Source organism: Oryctolagus cuniculus, unplaced genomic scaffold (assembly GCF_964237555.1).
Source record: "Oryctolagus cuniculus unplaced genomic scaffold, mOryCun1.1 SCAFFOLD_134, whole genome shotgun sequence".
NCBI lineage: Eukaryota > Metazoa > Chordata > Mammalia > Lagomorpha > Leporidae > Oryctolagus > Oryctolagus cuniculus.
Genome location: NW_027208314.1, coordinates 14,309 through 41,710, shown reverse-complemented (window position 1 = coordinate 41,710; position 27,402 = coordinate 14,309). Strand labels below are relative to the sequence as shown.

General features: G+C 38.4%; 1 protein-coding gene across 16 annotated transcripts in view; it reads left to right on the top strand.

Annotated features, from left to right (window-relative positions):
• LOC127488699 (uncharacterized) overlaps positions 1–27,402 on the top strand; it is a 121,423-nt gene that overhangs the window by 79,731 nt on the left and 14,290 nt on the right. For 13 of the 16 annotated variants that reach the window (XR_011386033.1, XR_011386022.1, XR_011386025.1 and 10 more), the window contains one exon: positions 50–16,189. Coding sequence is in view for 3 of the 16 variants with exons in the window: in XM_070067808.1 (XP_069923909.1) it covers positions 50–153 (104 nt within the window). In the remaining 13 variants the exon portion in view is untranslated. Of the gene's footprint in view, positions 1–49; positions 16,190–27,402 lie in introns of those variants that run through there. The other 3 variants (XR_011386023.1, XM_070067810.1, XM_070067811.1) reach the window with 2 other exon arrangements.

Sequence of the window (27,402 nt, the reverse complement as noted above, 5' to 3'; positions counted from 1 at the left end):
AAAGGGGTGCTCAGTGCTGCTGTTTCCCTTTTCTCTTCTTGGTGTCCAGCGCCGTGGAGCTCTTCATTGGAGTATGTGCTAAGCCCTGGCCCTAAGAACAAGGAGGTGAGCAGCCGAGAGCAACACCTGCAGGAAGGGCCGGGCTGCCGGTAGTAGATTCAACAGGACCCTCAGGTTTGTCCATCCTCGCCTGGTGAGTCTTCTTGAAATGTTTGTGCGTATCATACGCTGGTCCTGGACACAGGCAGGGGACACTTGGGCCTTCAGGAGCCAGGGGGAAGGAAGAATAAATTGTATGTTATAAATTGAATACTGTATTTTATATGATAACCTTTTATTATATATTATAAATTTCATATCATATGTTCTAAATAGATTTTAAATTGTATATTGTAAACCATATATGTGCTCGGAGGTATCACAGACAGTTCCAGGAGGTGTGAGCCTACCTGGCTGAATTCTGATGCCAGGATGGGTGAACCAGCAGGTGCCCGCAGGTGAGTCATCTTCTTATAGGTGGGCAATTAAGATGCCCAGCAACTGTGTTGATTTCCAGGTCTCTTGTTTTATTTTCTGGATTTATAGTTCTACTTAGTGGATAGGAGCTGAGAAAGTGGATCTGGTCATCCAGGAAGGAAGTTCCTGCTCACAGGCTTTGCTTCCTGTTTTTCCTAATTTGCTAAGATAGTTTCTCTCAGTTTGCGTTGAAGGTTCTCCAACACAGCAGTAATAACTTTGACTGCTAAACTCAAAAAGATGGTTGTACATTGTTGTCATCGCCCCACTGAATTCTAATTCTGCCTCTGTGATATCCAGTGTTTCCCTAATTTTATGAAAAAGTTCCTGAGGAATACATTGTTGTATTGCGTTAATGAGTGTGGTTATCTGGGAAGACATATCATGTAAAATTTACATATCCCAGTCATACTATTGCATTAACTAGGAATATGGGGACTCCGTTTATCATCAGAGGATGGCACCGAAATTTTGAGTGGGTAGCATTACTTCCTAAGTATATTTGTTTCAGGTATAAAACTATAAGGTTCTGAATAACTCAATACAGGTTCTTTTTACTTCTAAATTCGATTTTGAAATACTGAAATCATTCGGATTATGATATTTGTAGACCATTTTTAGGTCTGAGAAGGCAGGGGCATTGTTTCTGGGCAGTATCCACTCTGGTTGCCGTGTAATTGGTTCTAAACCATCGGTTGGTGAATTGAAATCCCTGTTTGTCCTGTGTTTTAAACAACACAAAATTTCAAAATCCGTAGGTATTGTGTTTTGTGGTTTGGTTCTTACAGTATGTGGTGAATTAAGTCTCCCTTCCTTCTGGTTAGCAGTTACTCGTGTTGACATCCCAGGATCATTCCTTGATCCTCATCTTATGAGATGCTGACCAGTGACTACTCCGAAACAGCCCCTTGGTGCACGTCCTCGTGGATGTTCCAGTTTCCTCAGTATCCACTCTTGGTGTTCCTGTTAGTGCTGATTGTTCAAATCCAGAAGTTGAAATGACCCCATGTTCAGTCTATGTGTTTGTTCTCACTGGTCTTCTCATCCTAGGCAGCCTTATCTCTGTACCGTGTTTCAGGAAGGTCTTGGCTCTTTCTCTCATCGTTAGCTTGACCTATTTATATTGCCCATGGTTTTCTCGTGTTGGCTATTTTCAAACTTGATTCCTTGATTCCATAATTTGCCCTCACACACAACAAACCAAGAAAAATCTGTTCTTTTGTTTTCTCATGCTCCCAGTCCACAGATGTTCTCTGATAACAATCACCAGGCATCTCAAAGGCTGTCTGGTCCCTACACCCTTCTCAAAGCCACATGAATATGTGATTCTTTTGCTTTTCACTTTTGCGTCTCAGTTCTGTCACCTTTTCCACAAACCTCTGTTCCTGTGACTACCATGAAACTTTAGCATCTCCCACAAAAAGCCTAGGCTAGCAACTACTAGTGCACTACTAATAAGAAGTTAAAATATAGAAACTTTGTGAGGAAATTCCAAAATTAGAGTGGTTTATGCCAAACATCTTAAGATGCTTTTCCTCTGCTTAACTAAAGTCATATCTATGGGGGAAAACTAGGTGAAAAGTTTTCTACAAACAATGCCTTTGTTACCTCTATACAATTGTGTTTGTGAATTATGTAGGCCTCTATAATTACATATGGGGAAACTAAAACTGTGACTTGCAGTTCAGTATTGCAAATATTATAAAGCTTTCTACTGAAGTGCTGTAGTGAGAAAACAGGCATGGAGTCCAGGAAATCCTTCAATGAATTGGTATATGTGTAGTTTTCAGAGTGCTGCTTTCAAAGACATTTAAACCTTGTAAACATTTTCATACATATGATGTTAAATTTAAAAGTGCTGCCTCAGCAAACACTGAGCTCTATGTGATTGATAACTCCTCCTACACTAATGGATCACCTTGCTTGATTTCCCCACCTGATTACTATGGAAGATGACATGTGAGTGTCAAATGGGGAAAGAAAGGTTTTTCTTAAAGATTTATTTATTTGAAAGGCAGAGCTACAGAGAGGCAGGGGCAGAGAGAGAAAAAGAGAGAGGTCTTTGATCTGCTGGTTCACTCCCCATAAGGCCGCAATGGCTGGAGCTGAGCTGATATGTAGCCAGGAGCCCGGAGCTGCTTCTGGGTCTCTCTGTGGGTGCAGGAGCCCAAGCACTTTGGCCATCTTCCACTTTCCTAGGCTATATCACAGAGCTGGATCAGAAGTGGAGCAGTGGGGACTCAAACCAGTGCTCTTATGAGATGCCGGCACTACAGGCAGAAGCTTTTCCTGCTATGCCGCAGTGCCGTCCCCAAGAGATATTCTTGTAGTAGACTAATGTTCATGGTGTATAGCCGTCTGCTCTGTGCAGGTAGAATTTGAGTAATTCTTGGCAGACCCTAAATTTTTGAGGTACATAGAGATAATATGATAAATGTAATGGGACCCACAGTTTTCTGGTAAAATACTTCATGATATCTACTGGGGTCCTGCCATTTATGAAAATGGGTTCTAAAGCAACCTGATCAGTGAAGACGTTGCCACCTATTGATCCAGTGAAGCAAGTGCAGCGTGAGCACCTCTGACCCTGGCAGAGGCTGCAGCCCCTGGTGACTAAGATGCCGTAGGCCTGTACTGCTACTCATTCCACGGGGAAGGCCCTGCCATACTGCTGTGAGCATCCTGGTTTAATATTTTGGTATTGCCATGTTTTGCTTTGTTCTTCAACTTAAATACATGATATCTCCATTTGGTTCGTTTATTTCCTCTTGCAGTTTTCACAGCTAAATTTCTTTTTTTAATAATTTTTATTTATACAGAGGTGAACAGATATCATGTATTTCATAGACACAGATTGAGGAGTGTAGTGATACTTCACCTTTCCCTCCTCTCCCCAGAATGCTGCCCTCCTCCCTCCTTCCTTTCCTGTGATTACAAAATAAGCTGAAAGAATGTCATTGTGAAAACTATAGGAAAGTGTAAATTCTAAAACTTGACAGAACTAACTCCATAAGGTGTAGCTCCTGGTAGGAACTGAAAAATGCAGATTGGGCTGTTGAAAAATTGTCATGCATTTCAATATGGAAACCCTAGGAATTTAGATTGAGTTTAGGTGAGAAACTACCATGGTGCCTCCCCAAAGGTGTGTTCTCTAAACATAATGTGCCCACATCCAACTATTGCTTTGAACCAAGGGCCATTGTGGTCAACAATGATGGGAAATGGAAGGCATTTTAGGGCAGTGAGCCTGAGGACTGTGACCAAGACCTGTCCCGGTGAGTCAGTGAGAGATCAAACTGTGCATGAGCCCCCTAGCTCCAAGCCCCAGCACTTGCCCCATCTTCCTATCAGCCTTCATTTACAAAGTACAAATTCAAGCGAAATCCAGCAAGAATTTGGACAGCAGAGAGCGTACTCTTTTTCGTTGGGTCCAGTTGCCGTGTCACTGGTGACATGCTGATGAAGCAGGCCCTGCGTTTTCAGTTCCATGGTTTAATTGGGCGAATTCTCAACCTGCCTGTAATATGTAACTGTGTTACATGCATATAGGAATGTACACCCATCGGTGGGAGAATACCATATGGTAATTTATAATTCTAATTTCACTTCTCACTTTCCTGGTTTCCTTCAGATATACTAACTTTTATTTTCTATTTCTGAGTTTTCAGTCTGAGGGAGGTGAGGTGACAGTGTAATGTGTTACTTGGATATTGTCTTAAATATTCTCTTGATAGAAATCCTGAATCTTTATTTTCAAGATATAAACCGCCTGAAATTTAGTTTAGTCAAGTTCATGAATGTTTTTCTTAAGATTTATTTATTTGAAAGTCAGAGTTACACAGAGAGAGAAGGAGAGGCGGAGGGAGAGAGAGAGGTCTTTCATCTGCTGGATCACTCCCCAGTTGGCCGCAATGGCCAGAACTCTGCTGATCCGCAGCCAGGAGCCAAGAGGTTCTTCCAAGTCTCCCACGTGGGTGCGAGGGCCCAAGGACTTGGGCCATCCTTTACTGCTTTCCCAGTCCATAGCAGAAAGCTGGATTGGAAGTGGAGCAGCCGGGACTTGAACCGATGCCCATATGGGATACCGGCACTGCATTTGGTGGCCTCACCTACTATGCCACAGTGCCAGCCAGCCCCAATCATGAATGTTTTAAAACTCATTTCTTTCCCATGAAGCCTACCAAAACCCCACAATATTAACCTAAGTTCCTTAATTTTTATTTGCATTTTAAGTATAGGAACCTATTTTTGCATGTTTTATTTTTCCAGCCTTATTACAATACAACCGAGAAACAAAAATTGTATATATTCAAGGCATGCAATGTGTGTTTCGATATGAGTCTGATCTTTACATTGCATTTTCACACAAACTTTTCGACTCTCCTGGTACTTACCATACACTATGAAAGGGGTAGTGCAATGAAGCTACTTAACAAAGTTATCACTCCTATAGTGTTTTTAAAATTTTTAAATTTTATTTATGTATGTATTTTCCCAGAAGATTTATTTGAAAGGCAGGGTCCAGCGCCATGGCTCACTTGGTTAATCCTCTGCCTGCAGTGCCGGCATCCCATATGGGTGCCGGGTTCGAGTCCCGGTTGCTCCTCTTCCAGTCCAGCTCTCTGCTGTGGCCCGGGATGGTGGAGGATGGCCCAAGTGCCTGGGCACCTGAACCCGCGTGGGAGACCAGGAGGAAGGACCTGACTCCTGGCTTTGGATCAGTGCAGCGCCAGCTCTAGGGGCCATTTGGGGAGTGAACCAACAGAAGAAAGACCTTTCTCTCTGTCTTTCTCTCACTGTATAACTACCTGTCAAAAAAAAAAAAAAAAAAAAAAGAAAGGCAGGCAGCAGGGAAAGAGAGTAAGATAGAGTGAGAGAGAGGATGAGGGATATCTCATCTCATGCATTATTTCACTCCTCAAATGTCCTCAGTGGCAGGGCTGGACCCCAGGTCTCCCACTTTGGCACAGTGGCCCAAGCCGTTGGGACATCTTCTAGTGCTTCGCCAGGCACATTAGCAGGGAGGTGAATGGGAAGTGGAGCAGCTGGGACTCGGTCTGGTGCCCATAGGGGATGCTGGCCGTCTAGGTGGAGGCTTAAGCTTTTACACCCCAGCTCCAGCACCATAACCATATATTTGTATCTTGTGACTAACATCTCTTCATTTTTCCTGCTCTCTGACTGTGTTAGTTTGACTTTTGTATATTCCACATGTAAGTGTGCTCATGTAGTATTTCTTATTTCTGTGTCTTGTTTCACTCATTGTAATGTCCTGTAGTTCCATACTTTTGGATCCATCTCGTGACAAGTAGTAGTATTTCCTTTGTTTTTAAGGTTTGGCGAGGATTCCACTGTGTGTGTATCCCAGTTTTCCTTATGGGTCCATCAACAAAGATTTGGGTTATTTCCATATCGTGGAATTGTGAATGATGCTGAAGTGAATGTGGGGGTGCAGACAGTTCTCTGAGATGGTGGTTTTCTTTTGGATTCATGGCTAATAAAGGTTGTTCCTTTTTTAATTTCATTTGAGGAACTTCCATATTGCTTTTCATAATGGCTGGCACAATTTACATTCCCTCCACTAGTGTGTGTTCTGTTTACTCTACATTGTGCCCGATACTTGTTATCTTTTAACTTTTTAATAGTAGCCATTTAACAGATATAATAACCATTGTCATCTTGATTTGCATTTTGCTGATGATAGCAATGTTCAGAACTTTTTCACATACCCTCAGGGTACATTGTATGTCTTTGTTGGAAAACATTGATTCAGTCCTTTGTCCTTTTTAAATTGTATTCTTTGCTGCTTAGTGGTATGCCTTCCTTGTATTATTCCCTTGATCATACATCCAGTTTGCTAATATTTCCTCCTATCCATTGGTGTGCCTTTTCATTTCACTGATCTTTGCTTTACTAGTTTGTTGGGGTTTCATTTCCTTACATTTGCTTTTGCTCTCTGTGCTTTAGTTGTTAGCACATAAGCAACCACTCTTGAGGCTGATGTCAAGGACTTTTCTACTTTATAAGTTGTAAGTGTTCAGATCTTCTGTATGGACTTTCAGTTCATTTTGAGCTGATTTTAATATGTGGTGTAACAGTGATACAGTTTCAGTTTTGGACATGTGGTTATCCAGGTTGCTTCTGCCTCAGATGTGGGCCTTTACGTCCAGTGACTGCATGTTTGGTAACCCTGGTGGGCCAGGGTCCCCAGTGTCTTCAGTTGGATCCATTAAACCAGATGCTGTGGCTGGAGTTGGGCAGGAGCTTGGCATGTGTAGTGATTTGGGAGTAGGAGACCATGCAGTGATGGGGTCAAGACAGGGGACTGTGGCCTCCTCCTCTGGAAGCCAGGGCTATATGAGGGTGTGTCAGACAGTTTTTTGAAGGGTAGACATTTGGCATGGTGGGAAAGACAATGCTCAGGATACCAGTGGCAGCCAGTGATGGCTTAAGTAGTTGGATTCTTGCTACCACATTGGAGACCATCTTCCAGCTTCAGCCTGGGTCAGATCAGCCCTGAGTATTTTGGACATTTGGGTAATGAACTACTAGATGGGTGGTATCTTTCTCTCTCTCTCTCTCTCTCTCTCTCTCTCTCTCCTCCCCCCTCCCCGTTATTGTTTCTCCGTGTTTTGCTTTTGAAACCAATTGCAATATTAAAACTAGGTGGAAAAAATGGTTTACGGATGATTATCCCAGTAGCCTTAGATTACTGAGTCATTTCCTAGGATCATGCAGGGGGATGTGTGTAGCTCACAGTAATCTGTTATCTTTTATTAGAAAAAGAAATAAAGGAGCCCAAGGCTCTGTCCATAAAATAATGCCAAAGATTAATGTAGATTTGATCAGTACAAATTTTATATGAGTATTGAAATGTCACACTAGCCCATAAATATGTACAACTCTTGTGGATGAAATTTAAGGAAAAATACCAACATGTTACTTGGTGTATAAAGTTAAGGGGTTTTAAATGATTAATGTCACAACTAATATTATGGTATTTGAAAATGGTTAATTAATACAAGCAAAAACATAACCTGTAAATAACTGAACTGTTCTTTTCTTGTCATGCTCAGTCGAAGGGCTACCTGGCTGTGTTTAAGTTGGTGATGGATATTTATTTTAGATTGTTTCCTTTAATAAACTAAAATGGTAGTATGTTTTCATGTGTGTATGTGAAATTGAACAGCATCAGAGCAATACAATGAATATGAGATAAGCTTTTTCATATTTGGGATTTTATTGGTTTTTGAGAATCACTACAGAGACATTTTAATTTGTACACTATTCTTAACAAACCAGAAATTAAAAAAGTGAGGGCTTGTCATTCTTTTAAAATCTTTTATTTTTGAAATAGTGTATTTTTAAATTTACCTCATAAGAGCTTTATATTCCATTCAATAAAGAGTTCATCTATTAAGGAAGAATATAGGCAAGGGCAATAAAAGTAATCAAACAAAAAAAGTCCTATCTTTATGATCAGTTATGAACTTAAACTGATCACTTTAACTAGTAAGATGGCATTAAGTGTCAAAGAGATCACAGCACTCTGGCCTCAGAATCAGCCCTTAAGGCATTCGGATTAGGCTGAAGAGCCCATGAGAGTGTTTTTAGGCATGGAAAGTCAAGACACCCTGGCCAAAAAACAAACAAACAAACAAAACAAACAAACAAACAAAATAAACAAAGAAAAAACAACCAAAAACAAAAAACCTAAGCGAAAGATCTCTGGGAGTGAGATCCCAGTGGAAAGAATGGGCCATCAAAGAAGGAGGTACCTTTCTCTGAAGTGAGGAGAGGACTTCCACTTTGACTATGACCTTGTCTAAATAAGATCAGAGTTGGCGAACTCAAAAGGCTTCCATAGCCTTGGCAACTCATGAGAAGAGCCTGGGGTGATTACTGACACCATAAACAAGAGTGTGAATCGTTAAGTCAACAACAGGATTCACTGTGCACTTACTCCCCACGTAGGATCTGTGTCCTTAATGTGTTGTCCAATGTGAATTAATGCTATAACTAGTACTCAAACAGTATTTCACACTTTGTGTTTCTGTGTGGGTGCAAACTGATGAAATCTTTACTTAATATATACTAAATCGATCTCCTGTATATAAAGACAATTGAAAATGAATCTTGATGTGAATGGAATGGAAGAAGGAACAGGAGATGGGAGGGTTGTGGGTGGGAGGGAAGTTATGGGAGGAAAAAGCCACTGTAATCCAAAAGCTGTACTTTGGAAATTTATATTTATTAAATAAAATTTACCAAAAAAAGGATCACCTAAATAAGACGAAGTGTCTGCTGATAGTAATAGATAGGAAAAAAAAAAAAAAAGCCGGCTAATCCTCCGCCTAGCGGCGCTGGCACACCGGGTTCTAGTCCCGGTCGGGGCGCCGGATTCTGTCCCGGGTGCCCCTCTTCCAGGCCGGCTCTCTGCTGTGGCCAGGGAGTGCAGTGGAGGATGGCCCAAGTATTTGGGCCCTGCACCCCATGGGAGACCAGGAGCACCTGGCTCCTGCCTTCAGATCAGCGCAGTGCGCCGGCCACAGTGCACCGGCCGCGGTGGCCATTGGAAGGTGAACCAATGGCAAAGGAAGACCTTTCTCTCTGTCTTTCTCTCTCTCTCTCACTGTCCACTCTGCCTGTCAAAAAAAAAAAAGTAATAGAATTAAAAAGGAGACAATGATCCAACATGGGAAGCAAGCCACACAGCAGACTCCTAGAATGACAACTACCCTAAACAGTGCTCTGGCCTCAGAATCAGCCCTTAAGGCATTCGAATCTGGCTAAAAAGCCCATGAGAGCATTTCAAGCATGGAAAGACAAGAAAAACACTGTGGCAAAAAATCACCCACATGAAAGGTCTCTAAGAGTGAGATCCCAGGGAAAGAAAGGGCCGCCAAAGAGGTCAGTACCTTTCTCTGAAGGGAGGAGGGAACTTCCACTTTGATTATGGCCTTGTCTAAATAATGTTGGAATTTGTGGACTCGAGGCTTCCATAGCCTTGGCAGCTCATGACCAGGAGCCTAGGGTGATCACTGATGTCAAATAGAAGAGTGTCAATTGTTAAATCAACAACAGGTATCACGGTGCACTTGCTCCCCATGTAGGACCTCTGTCCTTAATGTGTTGTACTAGGAGAATTAATGGTAAAACTAGTCTTCAAACAGTACTTTAAAGTTTGTGTGTCTGTGTGGGTGCAGTCTGTTGAAATCTTTACTTAGTATAGAATTGATCTTCTGTATATAAAGATCATTAAAAATGAATCTCAATGAAGAATGGGATGGAAGAGGGGGTAGGAGTTGGGATGGTTTGCGGGTTGGAGGGTGGGTATGGGGGGAAGAACTGCTGTAATCCAAAAGTTGTACTTATGAGATTTATGTTTATTAAATCAAAGGTTTCTATAAAAATGACTACTACACTAATACACAGTAAATTTTAAAATGATCATGAATTATTAAAATAATAGTAGTATATCATCCTTAAGAATTTGTTTGATAAAGATATAAAAGAAAGTTGAACAAAACTATATTTGCAGCAATACTGATAGACACAGGCATTAACTTTTTTTCTGTTTTTCTTTTGTTGTTGTTGCCTGATTTCTTTTTTCGTAAAAGAAAATTTTAGCTCTCATTATATAAAGGAGAACATCTAATATTTGTCTTTCTGTATCAGGATAATTTCACTGAGCATGAAGTCCTCCAGTTGCAATGATTTTGATACTAATAACAGGCTTTCAGTTTTTATAGTACTGTAATATTCAGTTCTACATAGATGCATCCAGTTTTGCCAGCACCACTTACTGAATAGATGATACTTTTTTCCATTGTATAGTCTGGGCACTTCCATGAAAAATCAATTGTCTCTACCTGTTTGGATTGATGAATTAATTAATTAAATTCCACTATCATGCTGCCTTGATTGCTATAGCTTTGTAGTTAGTTTTGAAGGCAGGCATTCTGATGCCTCCAAGTTGATTGTTTTTTAAATTTTGCTCAGGATAATTTTGGCTATTCTTGATATTTTGTGATTTCTTAGGGAATTTAGGATTATTTTCTCATTCTGTAAAAAATGTCATTGGTGTCTGATAGGAATTTCATTTATTTTGTAGGTTGCTTTAATTAATACAGGTATTTTAATTATACTAATTCTTCCAATCCGTGAGCAAGTTATATTTTTCCATTTTGGGAGTCCTTGATGATTCATTTCTTCAACATCTTAGAATTATCATTGTAGATATCTTTCACTTATTTGGTTACATTGATTCCTAAATGTTTTCTTTTTGTCTCTATTGTGTATGGGATTACTTTTTAGATTTCATTTTTGGCAAGTTGGTTGCTAGCATATAAAAAGCTACTGCTTTTGTATGTTGATTTTGTAACCTGTATCTTTACTGAATTGGTTTTTCATCTTGAACCATTTTTTGGTGGAGTGTTTAGATTTTTCCATGCACAACATCATGTATTCTACAATGTTGTTGAATCCAGTTATTGTTAACAATTGTGTTGAGGAATATTTAATGTGATAAATATAAGAGCATGTCAAAAAGGCTTAAAGTTTATCGGTGGAAAATTTCTCTGTCATTTGCCGTATGGGAAATAGTACCTGGTAGACTTGTGGACTGACGTTGTTAATGGAGTGCATGGGTTCACCCATTGGTTTATCACTGGTTTCTGTGTCCCCCACAGACTCCCAGTGAGACAGTGAGGCTTCTTGAGGTTGTGTGCAGAGTGTTGCTGGCAGCCCCGTATAAGTAACATGGTCTCATGAGATCATTTCAGACATTTGTACCTCCACCTGGGTAATGCAGAGTCTTGTATGCTGCGGGATGGTGAGTCTGGATGCACCAGATGACTGCTGGCTGCTCCTCACATGCTGCCAAGTACCACCCAGGACATGGTTAAGAAAGTAGATGCCTTGTCTGCAACCATCTCAGGTGGTGAAGTTCTGTATCTCAGACACCAAGGAAGTCCACACAGATGTATATACACCTTGCTGTGGATGGAGATACAAAGCCTGCCCAAAGACTGGACAGGAACAGATTGAGTTCCTGTGTTCCTGACAGGAAGTAGCCTACAAATCACGGGGCAACAGACTTGGCAGCTGGCAGCTGTCACTGAACCACATCAAGATCCTGTCCAGCTTGTCTGGAAAGCACAAACAGATGGCATCATGTTTGCACAGAGGGTGAACATAAACGTTTTCTACTGCAGTGGGTGTCCAGATCATGTTAAACACCACACTACAGCAGGAGCCTCTGTATTTCAATGGACGTGTACAATTAAGAATAAAAGAGAGCTGTTAGGCATTCTTCAGTGAGCATGTGCAAGCCACCACCCCTGAATGGCAAAGCTGCCCCTAGGGCAGTCCCAACCAAGCTACCTTGGCCCCAGTGGAATTATTTATTCACTTACTTAAGCGTTAGTCATTATGTTTCATTGAAAGACAAGAAAACAGATTTCCCACTGGTTGGATCACTCCACTTGAGTGGCAAGGGCCCAAATATCTGAGCCATCCTGTGTTTCCCAGGGTAAGCAGAAGCAGGAACCTGGATGTGAATGCATGACAGGTATTGATCCTAGATACTTTGCAATGGGATGCTGGCACCAAAAATGATGTCTTTAATTGCCATGCCAAATACAATGTATTGATGCCTTTATATACTAATTATTAGAATGGCAGTGTGAGATAGAGAGAGATGCTTCCATCTGTTGGCCTCACCCCCAAAGCCTGCAGACATTATTGGAAGGGCTAGGCCAAAGTCAGAAGCCAAGAACTCCATCCAGTTCTCTCACATTGGTGGAAGAGACCTAAGTGACTGACCCAATGCCTGCTATCCATCAGAGTGTACATTAGCAGGAAACCTGACTGCAGGAAGATTATGCTGAAATCCAGGCGCTCTGATATGGGACGTGGGTAACCCAAATGACATCTTAACAACTCTGTCACAGTTCCTTGGCTATTGTTACATTTTAATGATTTTTTATTTGGAAAAAAAATATTAGTGAGGGAACGACATAGAGATATCATCCCAACCACTACCTCACTCTCCAAATGGCTGCAACAGCTACAGATTAGCCAAGGTGAAGCCAGGAGCAGGAATTCCATCTTCTTTTCCAACATGGGTTGCAGAGTCCTGAGATCTTCAGGCATCACCTACTGTCTATCCATGCACCTTAGGAGGAAGCTGGAGTGGAAGCATAGTAGCTGGGGCATGCCCCAGCACTACAATATAAAACGGAAGCATTGTTAGCTGTGCCACAACATCAGCATTCCCATTGTTACTTGTAAAAGCAGTCCCACCACAGGACCGAGCAAAACTTCTGGCCCTGTTGGCGGCAACTTCAGAAGTTTATCAACCTACGCAAACCCTAAGCACCCTGGGAAATACGAAGGCAGACACGTAGAGTGTTCACAGCCAGAGTTTGCTTCAGCATCTCCCTGCAGTCCAGTGCTGTGTAATCAGATGTGGTGCGCTCTCTGACTTCCTGTGATACATGTTGTGACCTATTCTGAACATCGTCAACAAAGTCAGTGGCTTCGCAGGCTGCACTGCTGCCTGCTGGCTCATTTCAGGCAAGTCTCATGAGCAAGGAATCTAAACGCTGAAATGCTTGAGATATGATAAAAAATATATACAATTACATGAATCACACCATCTGGCAGGAAGCCAGATAATAACAGACTGAAATTTTTTAAAAAATCCAAATAAAATGTACTATAGGAAAAAAAAAAATGAAAGAAACTCTGGCCTGGGCTGTCAGTCATTGTTAGTAGAAACAGAATTGATTTTATGCAGATTGTACCACCCAAAACTGGCCAAGGAAAAGTTTCTCTAGCATTCCTGATATTTTTTAAAATCAAAAAGAGAGGGAAACCCATTTTTAATAACTGTTAAATCCTTCTGTTATGCAAAAGGCTTAAATTTAACTTTCACAAATACATATACCAGAATTGTAGGTGTTCTCTGTGTATTTGAAGAAAAAATCTCAGATGTAGGGTGGCTTTTGTATTTAAGGTATGCTATGTCACATGTGTTGTTGTTGATGATAGATTAAATAAATTAATAAGTTGTAAGACAGCAACACATAAGGGGACCACCCCACAGCCATAGGCTAAGGGGGCTGTTAGGAAGTCAAAGAATAAAATAAAACTAGGAAAACAAAAGGTTAAATGCTTGAGCCATGATAAGAAAATAAGACCATATATCCAATTACATGATTCCACCTTCTGGCATGAAGCTAAAAAAATGACAGACCAAAATTTAAAAAGCAGCCAAAATAGAATATACCACATGAAAATAAAAAAAAACAAAGAACTGTGGCCTGATATATAATTGAAGTTAGTAGCAACAGAACTGGATTTTTCCAGCTTGTACTACCCAAAACTGACCAATGAAAGGTTGTTCTACCATTTCTCACTTTTTAAAAGGAAAACAAGAAGCAAACTCATTTTCAGTGATCTTCTGTTTTTCAAAAGGCTTATATTTGACTTTACCCAGATACATATATCAGAAGTGTGGGTGTTCTCTGTACTTTTCTGAGAGTAAAAACTCAGTTGTAGGGTCTTTTTTTTTTTTAATATAAGTTATAATATGCCCCATATTTTGCTAGTGGTGAAAGATTTAATAAATAAATAAATAAATTTAGAAACAGGAACCCATGAGGTGAACAGCCAAAAACCAAATGATAAGGGACCCACCAGGAAGACAAAACAATTAAAAAAAAGCCAAGGAATGTAACAGGTGAAATGCTTAAGCCATGATAAAAAATAAATATCCAGGGGTCAGTGCTGTGGTATAGCTGGTAAAGCTGCCATCTGCAGTGCCAGTATCCCATATGGGTGCCAGTTAAAGTCCACAGGCTCCACTTCTGATCCAGCTCTCTGCTGTGGCCTGGGAGAGCAGTAGAATAATGGCTCAAGGCGTTGGGCCACTGCCCCCACATAGGAGACCCAGAAGAAACACCTGGCTCCTGGCTTCAGATTGGCACAGCTCCAGCCATTGCAGCCAATTGGGCAGTGAACCAGCGGATGAAAGACCTCTTTTTCTTTCTCTCTGTGCCTCTCCTTTTTTCTCTGTGTAACTCTGACTTTCAAATAAATAATTCTTAAAAATATATGTATATTCAATTACATGCATTCCAAAATCCAGAGCGAAGACAAAAGTCAACAGATTGAAATTTTTGAAAATCCAAAATAAAATGTACTACATGAAAATTTAAAAAAAAATAAAGAAGCAAATAAACTGGCCTGGTCTATTAGCTGTGGTTAGTAGCAACAAAAGCTGTTTTATCCATTTTGTACCACCCAAAACCAACCAATGAAAAGTTGCTCTAGCATTCCTGATTTATTATTATTATTATTTGACATGCAGAGTGGACAGTGAGAGAGACAGAGAGAAAGGTCTTCCTTTTGCCATTGGTTCACCCTCCAGTGGTCGCCGCAGCTGGCGTGCTGTGGCCGGCGCACCGCGCTGATCTGATGGCAGGAGCCAGGTGTTTCTCCTGGTCTCCCATGGGGTGCAGGACCCAAGCACTTGGGCCATCCTCCACTGCACTCCCTGGCCACAGCAGAGAGCTGGCCTGGAAGAGGGGCAACCGGGACATAATCCAGTGCCCCGACCGGCACTAGAACCCAGTGTGCCAGCGCCGCAAGGCAGAGGATTAGCCTAGTGAGCCACGGCACTGGCCCCTGATTTATTTTAAGATTTTATTTATTTATTTGAGAGGTTAGGGTTACAGACAATGAGAGGGAGAGACAGAGAGAGAAAGGTCTTCCATCTGCTGGTTCATTCCCCAAATGGCTGCAATGGCCAGAGCTAAACTGATCCGAAGCTAGGAGCCAGGAGTTTCCTCTGGGTCTCCCACACAGGTGTGGGTTCCCAAGGACTTGGTCATCTTCTACTGCTTTCCCGGGACACAACAGAGAGCTGGATCAGAAGTGGAGCAGCCAGCACTAGAACCAGTGCCCTCATGGGATACTGGTGCCACAGGCAGAGGATTAATCTACAGCACCACAGAGCCAGCCTCTGTTTTTTTTTTAAAGGAAACTGGTGGCAAACTCATTTTTAATATCTGTAAAAGCCTCCATTCTTTTTTTTTATTAGGTAGAGTTATAGACAGTGAGAGAGAGAGACAGAGAAAGGTCTTCCTTCTGTTGGTTCACTCCCCAATGGGTGCCACGGCCATAGCTATGCCAGTCCAAAGCCAGGAGCCAGGTGCTTCCTCCTGGTCTCCCATGTGAGTGCAGGGCCCAAGCACTTGGGCCATCCTCCACTGCCCTCCCGGACCACAGTAGAGAGCTGGACTGAAAGAGGGGCAACCGGGACTAGAACCTGGTGCTCATATGAGATGCCAGTGCTGCAAGTGGAAGATTAACCATGGGAACCACAGCACGAACCCCAATCCTTCTATTCTGCAAAAGGCTTAAATTTAAGTTTTCTCAAATCAATATATCAGAATTGTAGGTCTTCTCCGTACTTCTCTATGCATAAAAGCTACATTCTATCCAAGGTACACTATGTTAAATATGTTGTTAGTGGTGACAGAATAAATAAATATATAGATTTAAAAGACAGAAATCCATGATATGAACAGCACATAGAAGAAGGATAAGGGAGCCACTAGGAAACCAAAATAATAAAAAAAAAAAAACCCTGAGATATCCAAAAGGTGATATGACTGGTTTTAACTAGTTTCTACCACCCAAAACCAGCCAATGGAAAGCTCCTCTAGCATTGCTAACTTTTTAAAAGGAATACCAGAGGCAAAATAATTTTAATAACCATAAAATCCTCTGTTCTGTGAAAGGCTTAAATTTAACATTTGCACATATCAGAAGTATAGATGTTCTCTGTATGTTTCTAAAAATAAAGTATCAGATGTGGAGTGTTTTTTGAATTTTAAGGTATACTACATGAAATGTGTTTGTCGCTCCCCCTCTTCATGGAGGAACGACACTAAACCCTGCCTAGGCTTCATATCCGAGTCACAGCACCATTATGTCGCTCCCCCTCTTCGCGGAGGAATGACACTAAACCCTGCATTGTTCTTTTGTCTGCTCGGCCCTCCCCGGGTTTGCTGCTGGTTCTTCCCGGGTTGGCTACCATCCCTTCCACCTCCGTGGAAGGGCGGTTCCCCCTGCCACTTTCCCCACTTCCGCGGGGGAGCGGCACACCGCCGGCTCTCTCGGGGGCTGCACAGGTGTTCCTTCAGATAGATGTTCCTGGTGCATGTTGTCTCTCTCCTCCTTTATAGTCCTCTTCCACCAAGCCCAACTCTGCTACCCACACGCCGAGTACGCTGCTCTCCTCCAATCAGGAGCAGGTCCTGCTGTTTATTGGTTGAACTGGAGGCAGCTGTGTAGAAGCTGTTTCCTCCTCTCCCAGCGCCATATTGTGGGAGAGCAGATGCATAAAATAAGTCTTAATTCGAGTAACAGTCTAGTCCGAGTTGCTCCCCACAGTGTTGTTTTTTATGAGAGAACAAATAAATAAATTTAAAAAACAGGAATCCATGAGGCAAACAGCCAATAGCCAAGGATAAAGGAGCCACTAAGAAACAAAAACAATAAAAAATGGAAGAATCCAAAAGGTGAAATTCCTCAGCCATGATTAAAAATGGACCATATATCCAATTACATGAATTCCACCATCCAGTGCAAAGCCAAAAAATAACAATAAAATTTTAAAAAATCAAAAACAAGAATTATACTACACAGATTTGTTAAAAACAGAAAAGAATGTAAGAAACTGGGGTTTGCTCTGTTAACCATTGTCAGTTGCAACAGAACTTGCATTATCCAGTTGGTACCATCCAAAACCATCCATCGAAAGTTACTCTAGCATTCTTTATTTTTTTAAATGAAAACTGGAGCCAAACTAATATTTAATAAACATAAAATCATTTGTTCTGCAAATGCCTTTAGTTTAACTTTTCCCAAATACATATATCAGAAGTGTAGGTGTACTCTGTATTTTTACAAAAATGAAATCTCAGATATGGGATGAATTTTTGAATCTTAATTTATACTATGTCAAATATATTGTTGTTGATGACAGAATAAATAAAGAATTAAGTTAAAAAAAAATAGAAATCCATGAGAAAACAGCCCATAGGCAAAGCATAAGGGAGCTGCTAAGAAGCCAAAACAATACAACAAAACTAGGACTCCAAATGGTAAAATGCATGAGACATGGTAAAAAAATAAAAGACCATATATCTAGTTACATGTATTTCACCATCTGGTTCATTGCCAAAAAATAACAAATTAAAATTGTAAAAAAGCCAAAATATAATGTGCCACAGAAAGTTAAAAAAAACAAACAAACAAACAAAAAAAAAACCTATGGCCTGATCTGTAATCCTGGTGAGTAGCAACAGAACTGAATTTTTCTGGTTTGTACCACCCAAAACCAGCCAGTGAAAAGTTGCTCTAGCATTCCTCAGTTTTTTAAAATAAAAACTGGAGGCAAACTCATTTTCAATAAGATCCTTTTGTTCTTCACAGGGCTTAAATTTAACTTTTCCCAAATACATACATCAGAAGTGTAGGTATTCCCTGTATTTCTGCAAGCATAAAATCTCCAATGTGAGAGTTTTTTTGGTGTCTAAAGGCTTACTCTGTCAAAGGTGTTGCTGTTTGTGACATAATAAATAAATAAATAAATAAATAAATAAATTTATTATACAGAAAACCATGAGGGGAACAATCCATAGGCAAATGATAAAGCTGTCACTAGGAAGACTATACAATAAAAAACGAGGAGTCCAAAAGTTGAACTGCCTGAGCAATGATTTAAAAAAAATAGTATATCAAATTAAACAAATTCCACCACTTGAGATGTAGTCAAAATAATTAGAGTGAATTTTTAAAAACCTAGAATAAAATATACCACGTGAAAAGAAGAAAGAAAGAAGAAAGAAGAAAAAAAGCAAGCAAGCAAGCAAGCAAGCAGACAAACTATGGCCTGATATGTAATCTAGATTACTAGCAAAATAACTGTCAGCTGATCTGTAATCATGGTTAGTAGCAACAAAACTGGAGTTTTTGGATTGTACCACCCAAAACCAGCCAATGAAAACTTGCTCTAGCATTCCTAATTTTGTAAAAAGGAAAACCAGTGGCAAATTCATTTTGTATAACCATAAGATCCTTCTGTTCTGCAAAAGGCTTAAATTTAATTGTCCCAGATACACGTATCAGAAGTGTAGATGTTATCTGCATTTTTCTAAGCATAAAATCTAAACTGTGTGGAGTTTTTGTATAATGAATAGTATGTCATATATGTTTTATTGATGACAGAATAAATAACTAAATAAATTTATAAAACAGGCTCATGATTTTCCCATGATTTTTCCAGCTTGTACCACCTAGAACTCATCAATGAAAAGTTGCTCTAGCATTCCTGATGCTTTTAAAAGAGCTAACTCTTTTAAAAGAATGACCCACCGAATGGAAGACCTCCCTCTCTTTCTGCCTCTCCTTCTCGCTGTGTGTAACTCTAAGTTTCAAATAAATAAATCTTAAAAAAAGAAGTATAGGTGTTCTCTGTATTTTTATTACACTAAAATGTCAAATGGAGGCTAACTTATTTTCCATAACTATAAGATCATTCTGTTTTGCAAAAGATTTAAATTTAAAATTTTCCAAATACATATAACATGATGACAGAATAAGTAAATAAATGAATTCAGAAACAAGAACACATGAGGGGAACAGCCCATAGCCAAAGGAGATGGGAGTCACTAGGAAGCCAAAACAACAACAACAACAACAATAATAATGGAATCCAACATGTGAAATGCCTGAACCATGATAAAAAAAAGTCTGTATATCAAATTACATGAATTCCACAATAAAAAATGACTGAAAAAATAAAAAATTCAAGATAAAATGTACCACATGAATATTTTAAATAAAGCTCTTATCCTTTGGCTATGGGTTGTTATCCTATTGGTTTACTGGTTTTTTAAATTAATTAATTAATTAATCCCGTCATCAACAATGCCACATGTGACATTATATACCTTAGATACAAAGTAATACCCTACTTCTGATATTTTATGCTTAGAAAAAACAGGGAATACCTAGGTGGTACAAACCAGGAAAATCCAGTTCTGTTGCTATTATCCACCATGATAGATAAAGCCACAGTTTCTTTGTGTGTGTTTTTTTTATTAATTTCTTGTGGTACATTTAATTTTGGATATTTTACACTTTAGTCTGTTAATATTTTGGCTAGGAGATGGATGGGGATATTCATATAATTAGATATATGGTCTTTTTTATTGTTTTGGCTTCATAGTGGCTCTCTTATAATTTGGAAATATGCTTTTCCACTCAAGTGTTCCTGTTTTTAAATTATTTATTCTGTCATCAAAAAGAACGTATTTGACATGCAAAACCTAAAGACACAAAAATACACCCCACATTGGAGATTTTATGCTTAAAAAATATAGATAACACATACACTTCTCATATATGTGTTTGGGAAAAGTTAAATTTTAGCCTTTTGCAGAACAGAAGGATCCTATGATTATTGAATATGAGTTTACCCCAGTTTTTCTTTTCAAAAATTCAGGAATGAGAGGGCAACTTTTGATTCACCTGTTTTGGGTGGTATAAACTGAAAAAATCTGGTTCTGTTGCTACTAAACAGGAATTAGAGATCAGGCCACAACTTTCTTTTATTTGTTTGTTTATTTATTTATTTTTTTTTTTTTTAAAGATTTTTATTGATTTATTTGAGAGGTAGAGTTACAGAGAGTGAGAGGGAGAAACAGAGAGAAAGATCTTTTGTCTGTTGGTTCACCCCCCATGGCCATAATGGCCAGAGCTGCGCCGATCTGAAGCCAGGAGCCAGGTGCTTCTTCATGGTCTCCCATGTGGGTGCAGGGGCCCAAAGGACTTGGGCCATCCTCCACTGTTTTCCCAGGTCACAGCAGAGAGCTGGGTCGGAAGAGGAACAGCCGGGACTACAACCAGTGCTCACATGGGATGGGGGCACCCTAGGCAGATGATTAACCCACTGCGCCACAGGGCTGGCCCCAACAACTTTCTTTTTCTTCATTTGATACACTTTATTTTGAGTTTTTTAATTTTAAATTTAGTCTTTTTTTTTTGGCTTCATGATGGATGATGAAATTCATGTAATTGGATATGTTTTTTTTTTTTTTATTATGGGTCAGACATTTTACCTTTTAGATTCCTATTTGTTTTATTGTTTTGGTTTCATAGCAGCTCCCTTATCCTTTGGCTATGGGCTGTTCCAATCATGGGTTCCTGTTTTTTAACTTTATTACTTTATTTATTCTGTCATCAACCATGATAATGTGACATTGAATACCTTAAATATAAAAATACACCTATTATTCTAATCAAAATATAGAGAACACCTCACTTATTTTTTTAAGATTTATGTATTTATTTGAAACTTTAGAGTTACACATGGAGAGAAGCAGAGGCAGAGAGAGGGAGGTCTTCCATTCAGTAGTTCACTCCCCACCTGGCCACAATGGCTAGAGCTGAGGTGATCTGAAGCCAGGAGCCAGGAGCTTCTTCCAGGTCTCTCTCATGGGTACAGGGTCCCAAGGACTTGGACCATCTTATACTGTTTTCCCAGGCCACAACAGAGAGCTGGATTGGAAGTGGAGCAGCCAGGACTCGAACTGGTGCCCACATGGGATGCCATCACTGCAGGTGCTGGCTTTACCCACTACACCACAGCGCCGGCCCCCCACACCTACACTTCTGAAATATGTATATGGGAAAAGTTAAATTTAAGGCTTCTACAGAACAGAAGGTCTTAAGGGTATTGAAAATGAATTTGCGTCCATTGTTCCTTTCTGAAAATCAGAAATGCTAGATCAACTTTTCATTGTCCCGAATTTGGATGGTATACACACTAAAAATCAAGGTCTGTTGCTACAAACCACTATTATAGATCAGGCTACTTCCTCTTTTTTATTTTTCTTTTTTGTGTGGTAGATTTTATTTTGGCTTTTTAAAATTTTAGTCTGTTACTTTTTGGCTTCACTCAGATTTTGAATTCATGTAATTGGATATTTGGATTTTTTTTTATCTTGATTCAGGCATTTCACTTATTGGATTCCTAGGTTTGTTTTCTTGTTTTGGCTTCCTAACAGCTCTCTTATCTTTTGGCTATGGGCTATTCCAATCATGAGTTCTTGTTTTTTAAGTTTATTTATTAATTTATTCTGTCATCAATAACCACACATGTACATTGTATTCCTTAAATACAAAAATAGCATCAACCTGAGATTTTATTCTTAGAAAAACACTTCTGAAATACATATTTGGGATATTTGGGAAAAGTTAAAGTCTTTTGAAGAATAGAATGATCTTAGGTTTATTGAAAATGAGTTTGCCTCCATTTTTCATTTAAAAAATTCAGGAATTCTAGAGCAACTTTTCTATTCCTGTTTTGGGTGCTAAAAATGAGGAAAATCTAGTTCTGTTGCTAGTAACTGCAATGACAGATAAGCCTACGATTTCCTTTTTTATTAATTTCATGCTGTATATTTAATTTAGAATTTTTTACACTTTATTCTGTTAATATTTTGGCTAGGGTATGGATAGTCGAATTCATATAATTCGATATGTGGTCTTTTTTATCTTGATGCAAACATTTCAACTTTCAGATTCCTCTTTTTATATTGTTTTGGCTTCATAGTGGCTCACTTATTCTTTGGCTATGGACAGTTTTCCTCAGTGGTTCCTATTTTTAAATTTATTTATTTATTTTGTTATCAATAAAAACATATTCGACATAGAATAACTTAAGACATAAAAATCACCCCAAGGTTGGAGATTTTATGCTTAGAAACCTATAGAGAGCACCTACACTTCTAATATGCATTTGGGAAAAGTTAAGTTTAAGCCTATTATCAGGACAGAAGTATTTCTTTCAGAGTTATTCAAAATAAGTTTGCCTCAGGTTTTCATTTTAAAAATCAGGAAAGCTAGAGTAACTTTTTATTGACTGGTTTTGGGTGGTACGAACCAGAAAAATCCAGATCATTTGCTACTAACCATATTAACAGACCAGGTGACATTTTCTTTTCTTAGTTTTTGTTTTATATATTTTATTTTGGATTCTTTTTTAGTTTTAGTTTGTTATTGATTTGACTTCATAGCACATGGTGGAATTAATGCAATTGGATATGTGGTCTTTTTGTTTTCTTATCATGGCTCATGTTTATCAACATTTGGATTCAGGAGGTAGCTTTTTTGTTTGTTTGTTTGGTTTTGTTTTTATTGCTTTAGCTTTCTTACCGGCTCTCTTTTCCTTCTGGCTATGTGCCATAGCTCCCAGGGATTCCCATTTTTAATATATTCATTTATTTTTTCTGTCATCAACAACATTGCATTTGACATGATATACATTAAGATACAAATAGCAACCTTCATCTGAGATTTTGTGCTTAGAGAAATACAGAGAATACCTACATTTCTGATGTATGCATATGGGAAAAGATAAATTTAAGCCTTTTTCAGTACTCAAGGATTTTTATCTTTTTAAAAATGAGTTTGCCTCAGGTTTTTCTATCCAAAAAAATCATGAATGTTAATGCAACACTTCATTGACTGGCTTTGGGTGGTACAAATCAGAAAACATCAGTTGTGTTGCTATTAAACAGAATTAAAAGACCAGCCCAACTTTTCTTTCTCTCACTTTTTCCTCCTTTTGTGTGTGGTATATTTTGGGGGAGAATTTTTATATATACTTTAGTATGTTATTCATTTGGTTTCATCACTGATGGAGGAATTCATGTAATTGGATATATGTTCTTTTCTTTTTTCTTCTTTTTATTTTGTTAATCATGGCTCATGCATTTCACCTTTTGGATTCCTCAGGTTTTTTTTTTTTTTAATGTTTTGGCTTCCTGCTGGCTCCCTTATCGTTTTGGCCATGTCCCGTTCTCCTCACGGATTCCTGTTTTTTAAATGTATTTATTTATTTTCTCTATCATCAACAATAATGTATTTGACATAGTATACATTAAGATACAAGAAAACACCCCATATCTGAATTTTATTCTTAGAAATATACAAAGAACTCCTCCACTTCTGATATGAATATTTTTGAACTGTTAAATTTAAGCCATTTCAGTACAGAAGGGTTTCATGGTTATGTATGAGTTTGCCTCAGGTTTTCCATTTAAAAAAATCAGGAATGCTAGAACGACATTTCATTGGTTGCTTTTAGCTGGTAAAACTGAAAATATCCAGTTCTGTTGTAGAAACCATGATTAACAGATCAGACCACATTTTCTTTCTTTTTAAATTTTTCTGTGGTACATTTTATTTCAGAATATTTTTCAACTCTTCACCTGTTATGATTTTGGCCTCCTGCCTGATGATGAAATTCATGTAATTGATATGCAGTTTCTCTCTCTCTCTCTTTTTTTAATCATTTCACTATTTGGATTTCTTGCTCTTTTTCTTTTTCCTTTTTCATTGTTTTCACTTCCTGTGGCTCCTTTATCCTTTTGGGTATGTGCCTTTCCCCTCAGGGATTCCCATTTTCTAAATACATTTATTCAAATTTGGTGTCATCAACAGCAACACATTTGACATGGTATATCTTCAGATACCAAAAAACACCCCACATCTGAGATTTTACTCTTAAAAATACACAGAGAACACCTACACTTCTGCTATCCATATTTGGGAAATGTTAAATTTAAGACTTTCCACTAAAGAAGATATTAATGGTTATTGAAAATGAGTGTGCTTCATGTTATACTTTTAGAAAAATCAGAAATGTTCGAACAATATTTCATTGGCCACCTTTCTGTGGTACAAACCAAGAAAATCCAAATCTGTTGTTACTAACCACAATTAACAGACCAGACTATATTTTCTTTCTTTCTTTTTTTTTTTTTTTTTTGAAATTTTTGGGTCGTGTATTGTATTTTGGATTCTTTAAAAATTTTAATTTGTTATTTAATTGTTTTTTTGCCCAGTGGTGGAATTCATGTAATTCTATATGTGGTATTTTTTTTTAAATCATTGCTCACACATTTAACTTTTTGGATTCCTCAGGTTTTTTATTGTTTTGGCTTCCTGGTGGCTCTTTAATCCTTTGCACCATGTGCCATTCCACTCTTGGATTTCCATTTTGTAATATATTTATTTATTTTTTCTTTCATCAACAACATCACAGTTGACATGGTACACTTTAAGATACAAATAACAACCCTCATCTGAGATTTTATTTTTAGAAATACACAGAGAACACCTAGAATTCTGATATATTTCTAAGGAAAAGTTAAATTTAAGCGTTTTTCAGTACAGAATGATTTCACTTTTTTGAAACTGAGTTTGCCTCAGGCTTTCCTTTTAAAAAAATCATGAATTCTAGAGCAACATTTCATTGGCTGGCTTTGGGTGGTACAAACTGGAAAAGTCCGGTTGTGTTACTATTAAACAGGATTAACAAAACATGCCAACTTTTCTTTCATTTTATCTTTTTGTGTGTGTGGTATATTTTGTTTTGTTTTGTTTTTATACTTTAATCTGTCTGTTATTTGGCTTCATGCCCAATTTTGGAATTCATATTTGGATAATGGGTTTTTTAAAAACTTTTTAATCATGACTCTCTAATTTCACTTTTGAATTCCTTTTTTAAATGTTTTTACTTCTTGCAAATTCCCTTATCCTTCTGGCCATGTTCCATTCCCCTCATGGATTCACATTTTTTAACATATTAACTCATTTTTTTCTGTCATCAAGTCTTTTGGATTCTTCTGTTTTATTGTTTTGGCTTCCTTTCAGCTCCCTTATCTTTTCACTTATGTGAAATTTTTGGTGAGCTGTAGTTATCCTTATAGCTATGGGCTGTTCCCCTCACGGATTCCCATTTTTAAAATATATTTATTTATTTTTCTGTCATTAGTAACACATTTGAAATACTGAACATTAAAAACAAAGAAATTCACACATCTGAGATTTTATTCTTAGGAATATATCAAGAACATCTACACTTCTGATGTCTATTTGGAAAAAGTTAAATTTAAGCCTTTTCAGTACAGAAGGATTTAACAGCTAGTGAAAATGAGTTTTCTTCAGGTTATACTTTTAGTAAAAATTCAGGAATGCTAGAATAATATTTAATTGGCTGGTTTTGGGTGGTATAAACCAGAAAAATCAGTTCAGTTGTCACTAAACAGACCACGTCACATTTTCTTTCTTTTCAGTTTTTAATTATCACGTGGTATATTTTATTTTACACTATTTTTTTTAATTTTTTTAAGATTTTTTTGATTTTTTTTAACTTTTATTTAATGAATATAAATTTCCAAAGTATGACTTATGGATTACAATGGCTTCCCCCACATACCGTCCCTCCCACCCACAACCCTCCCCTTTCCCACTCCCTCTCCCCTTCCATTCACATCAAGATTCATTTTCGATTATCTTAATATACAGAAGATCAGCTTAGTATACATTAAGTAAGGATTTCAACAGTTTGCTCCCACACAGAAACATAAAGTGAAAAATAACAGATGATTTTTTAAAATGATGATGAAATCAGATCAGACCTATTGTCATGTTTAATCCCAGTGAGAGTCAAGTTGGGAATTGATAATTTCTTTTATTTTTTTTACAGAAGATCAGTTTAGTATGCATTAAGTAAAGATTTCAACAGTTTGCACCCCCATAGAAACACAAAGTGAAATATATTGTTTGAGTACTCATTATAGCATTAAATCTCAATGCACAGCACATTAAGGACAGAGATCCTACATGAGGAGTAAGTGCACAGTGACTCCTGATGTTGACTTTACCAATTGACACTCCTGTCTATGGCATCAGTAATCTCCCTATGCTCCAGTCATGAGTTTCCAAGGCTATGGAAGCCCTCTGAGTTCTCCGACTCTTATCTTGTTTAGACAAGGTCATAGTCAAAGTGGAGGTTCTCTCCTCCCTTCAGAGAAAGGTACCTCCTTCTTTGAAGACCTGTTCTTTCCACTGGGATCTTACTCGCAGAGATCTTTTGCCAGAGTGTCTTGGCTTTCCATGCCTGAAATACTCTCATGGGCTTTTCAGCCAGCTCCGAATGGCTTTCGGGCTGATTCTGAGGCCAGAGTGCTATTTAGGACATCTGCCATTCTATGAGTCTGCTGAGTATCTCACTTCCCATGTTGGACCACTTTCCCCTTTATTTATTCTATCGGTTAGTGTTAGCAGGTACTAGACTTGTTTATGTGCTCCCTTTGACTCTTAGTCCTTTCATTATGATCAATTGTGAACTGAAATTGATCACTTGGAATAGTGAGATGGCATTGGTACATGCCACCTTGATGGGATTGAATTGGAATCCCCTGGTATGTTTCTAACTCTACCATTTGGGGCAAGTCAGCTTGAGCATGTCCCAAATTATACATCTCTTCCCCCTCTTATTCCTACTCTTATGTTTAACAGGGATCACATTTCAGTTAATTTTCAACACTTAAGAATAACTGTGTATTAATTACAGAATTAAACCAGTCATATTATGTAGAACAGACAAAAAAACTACTAAGAGGGATAATGTATTAAGTTGTTCATTAACAGTCAGGGCTATGCTGATCAAGTCACCGTTTCCCATAGTGTCCATTTCACTTCAACAGGTTTCCTTTTTGGTGTTCAGTCAGTTGTCTGTCATTTATTTGTCTTCGTGCCTCATGGTGGATTCAGTTAATTTGATATGTAGTCTTGTTTTGTTGTTATTGTTGTTGTTAATCATCTCTCATGCATTTCATTTTTGGATTATCAGTTTTTTATTTATTATTTTTACTTAGTGCTGCCTCCCTTATTCTTTGGGCTATGTGCCTTTCTCTTCATGGAATCTGTTTTTTTCAATACATTTATTTG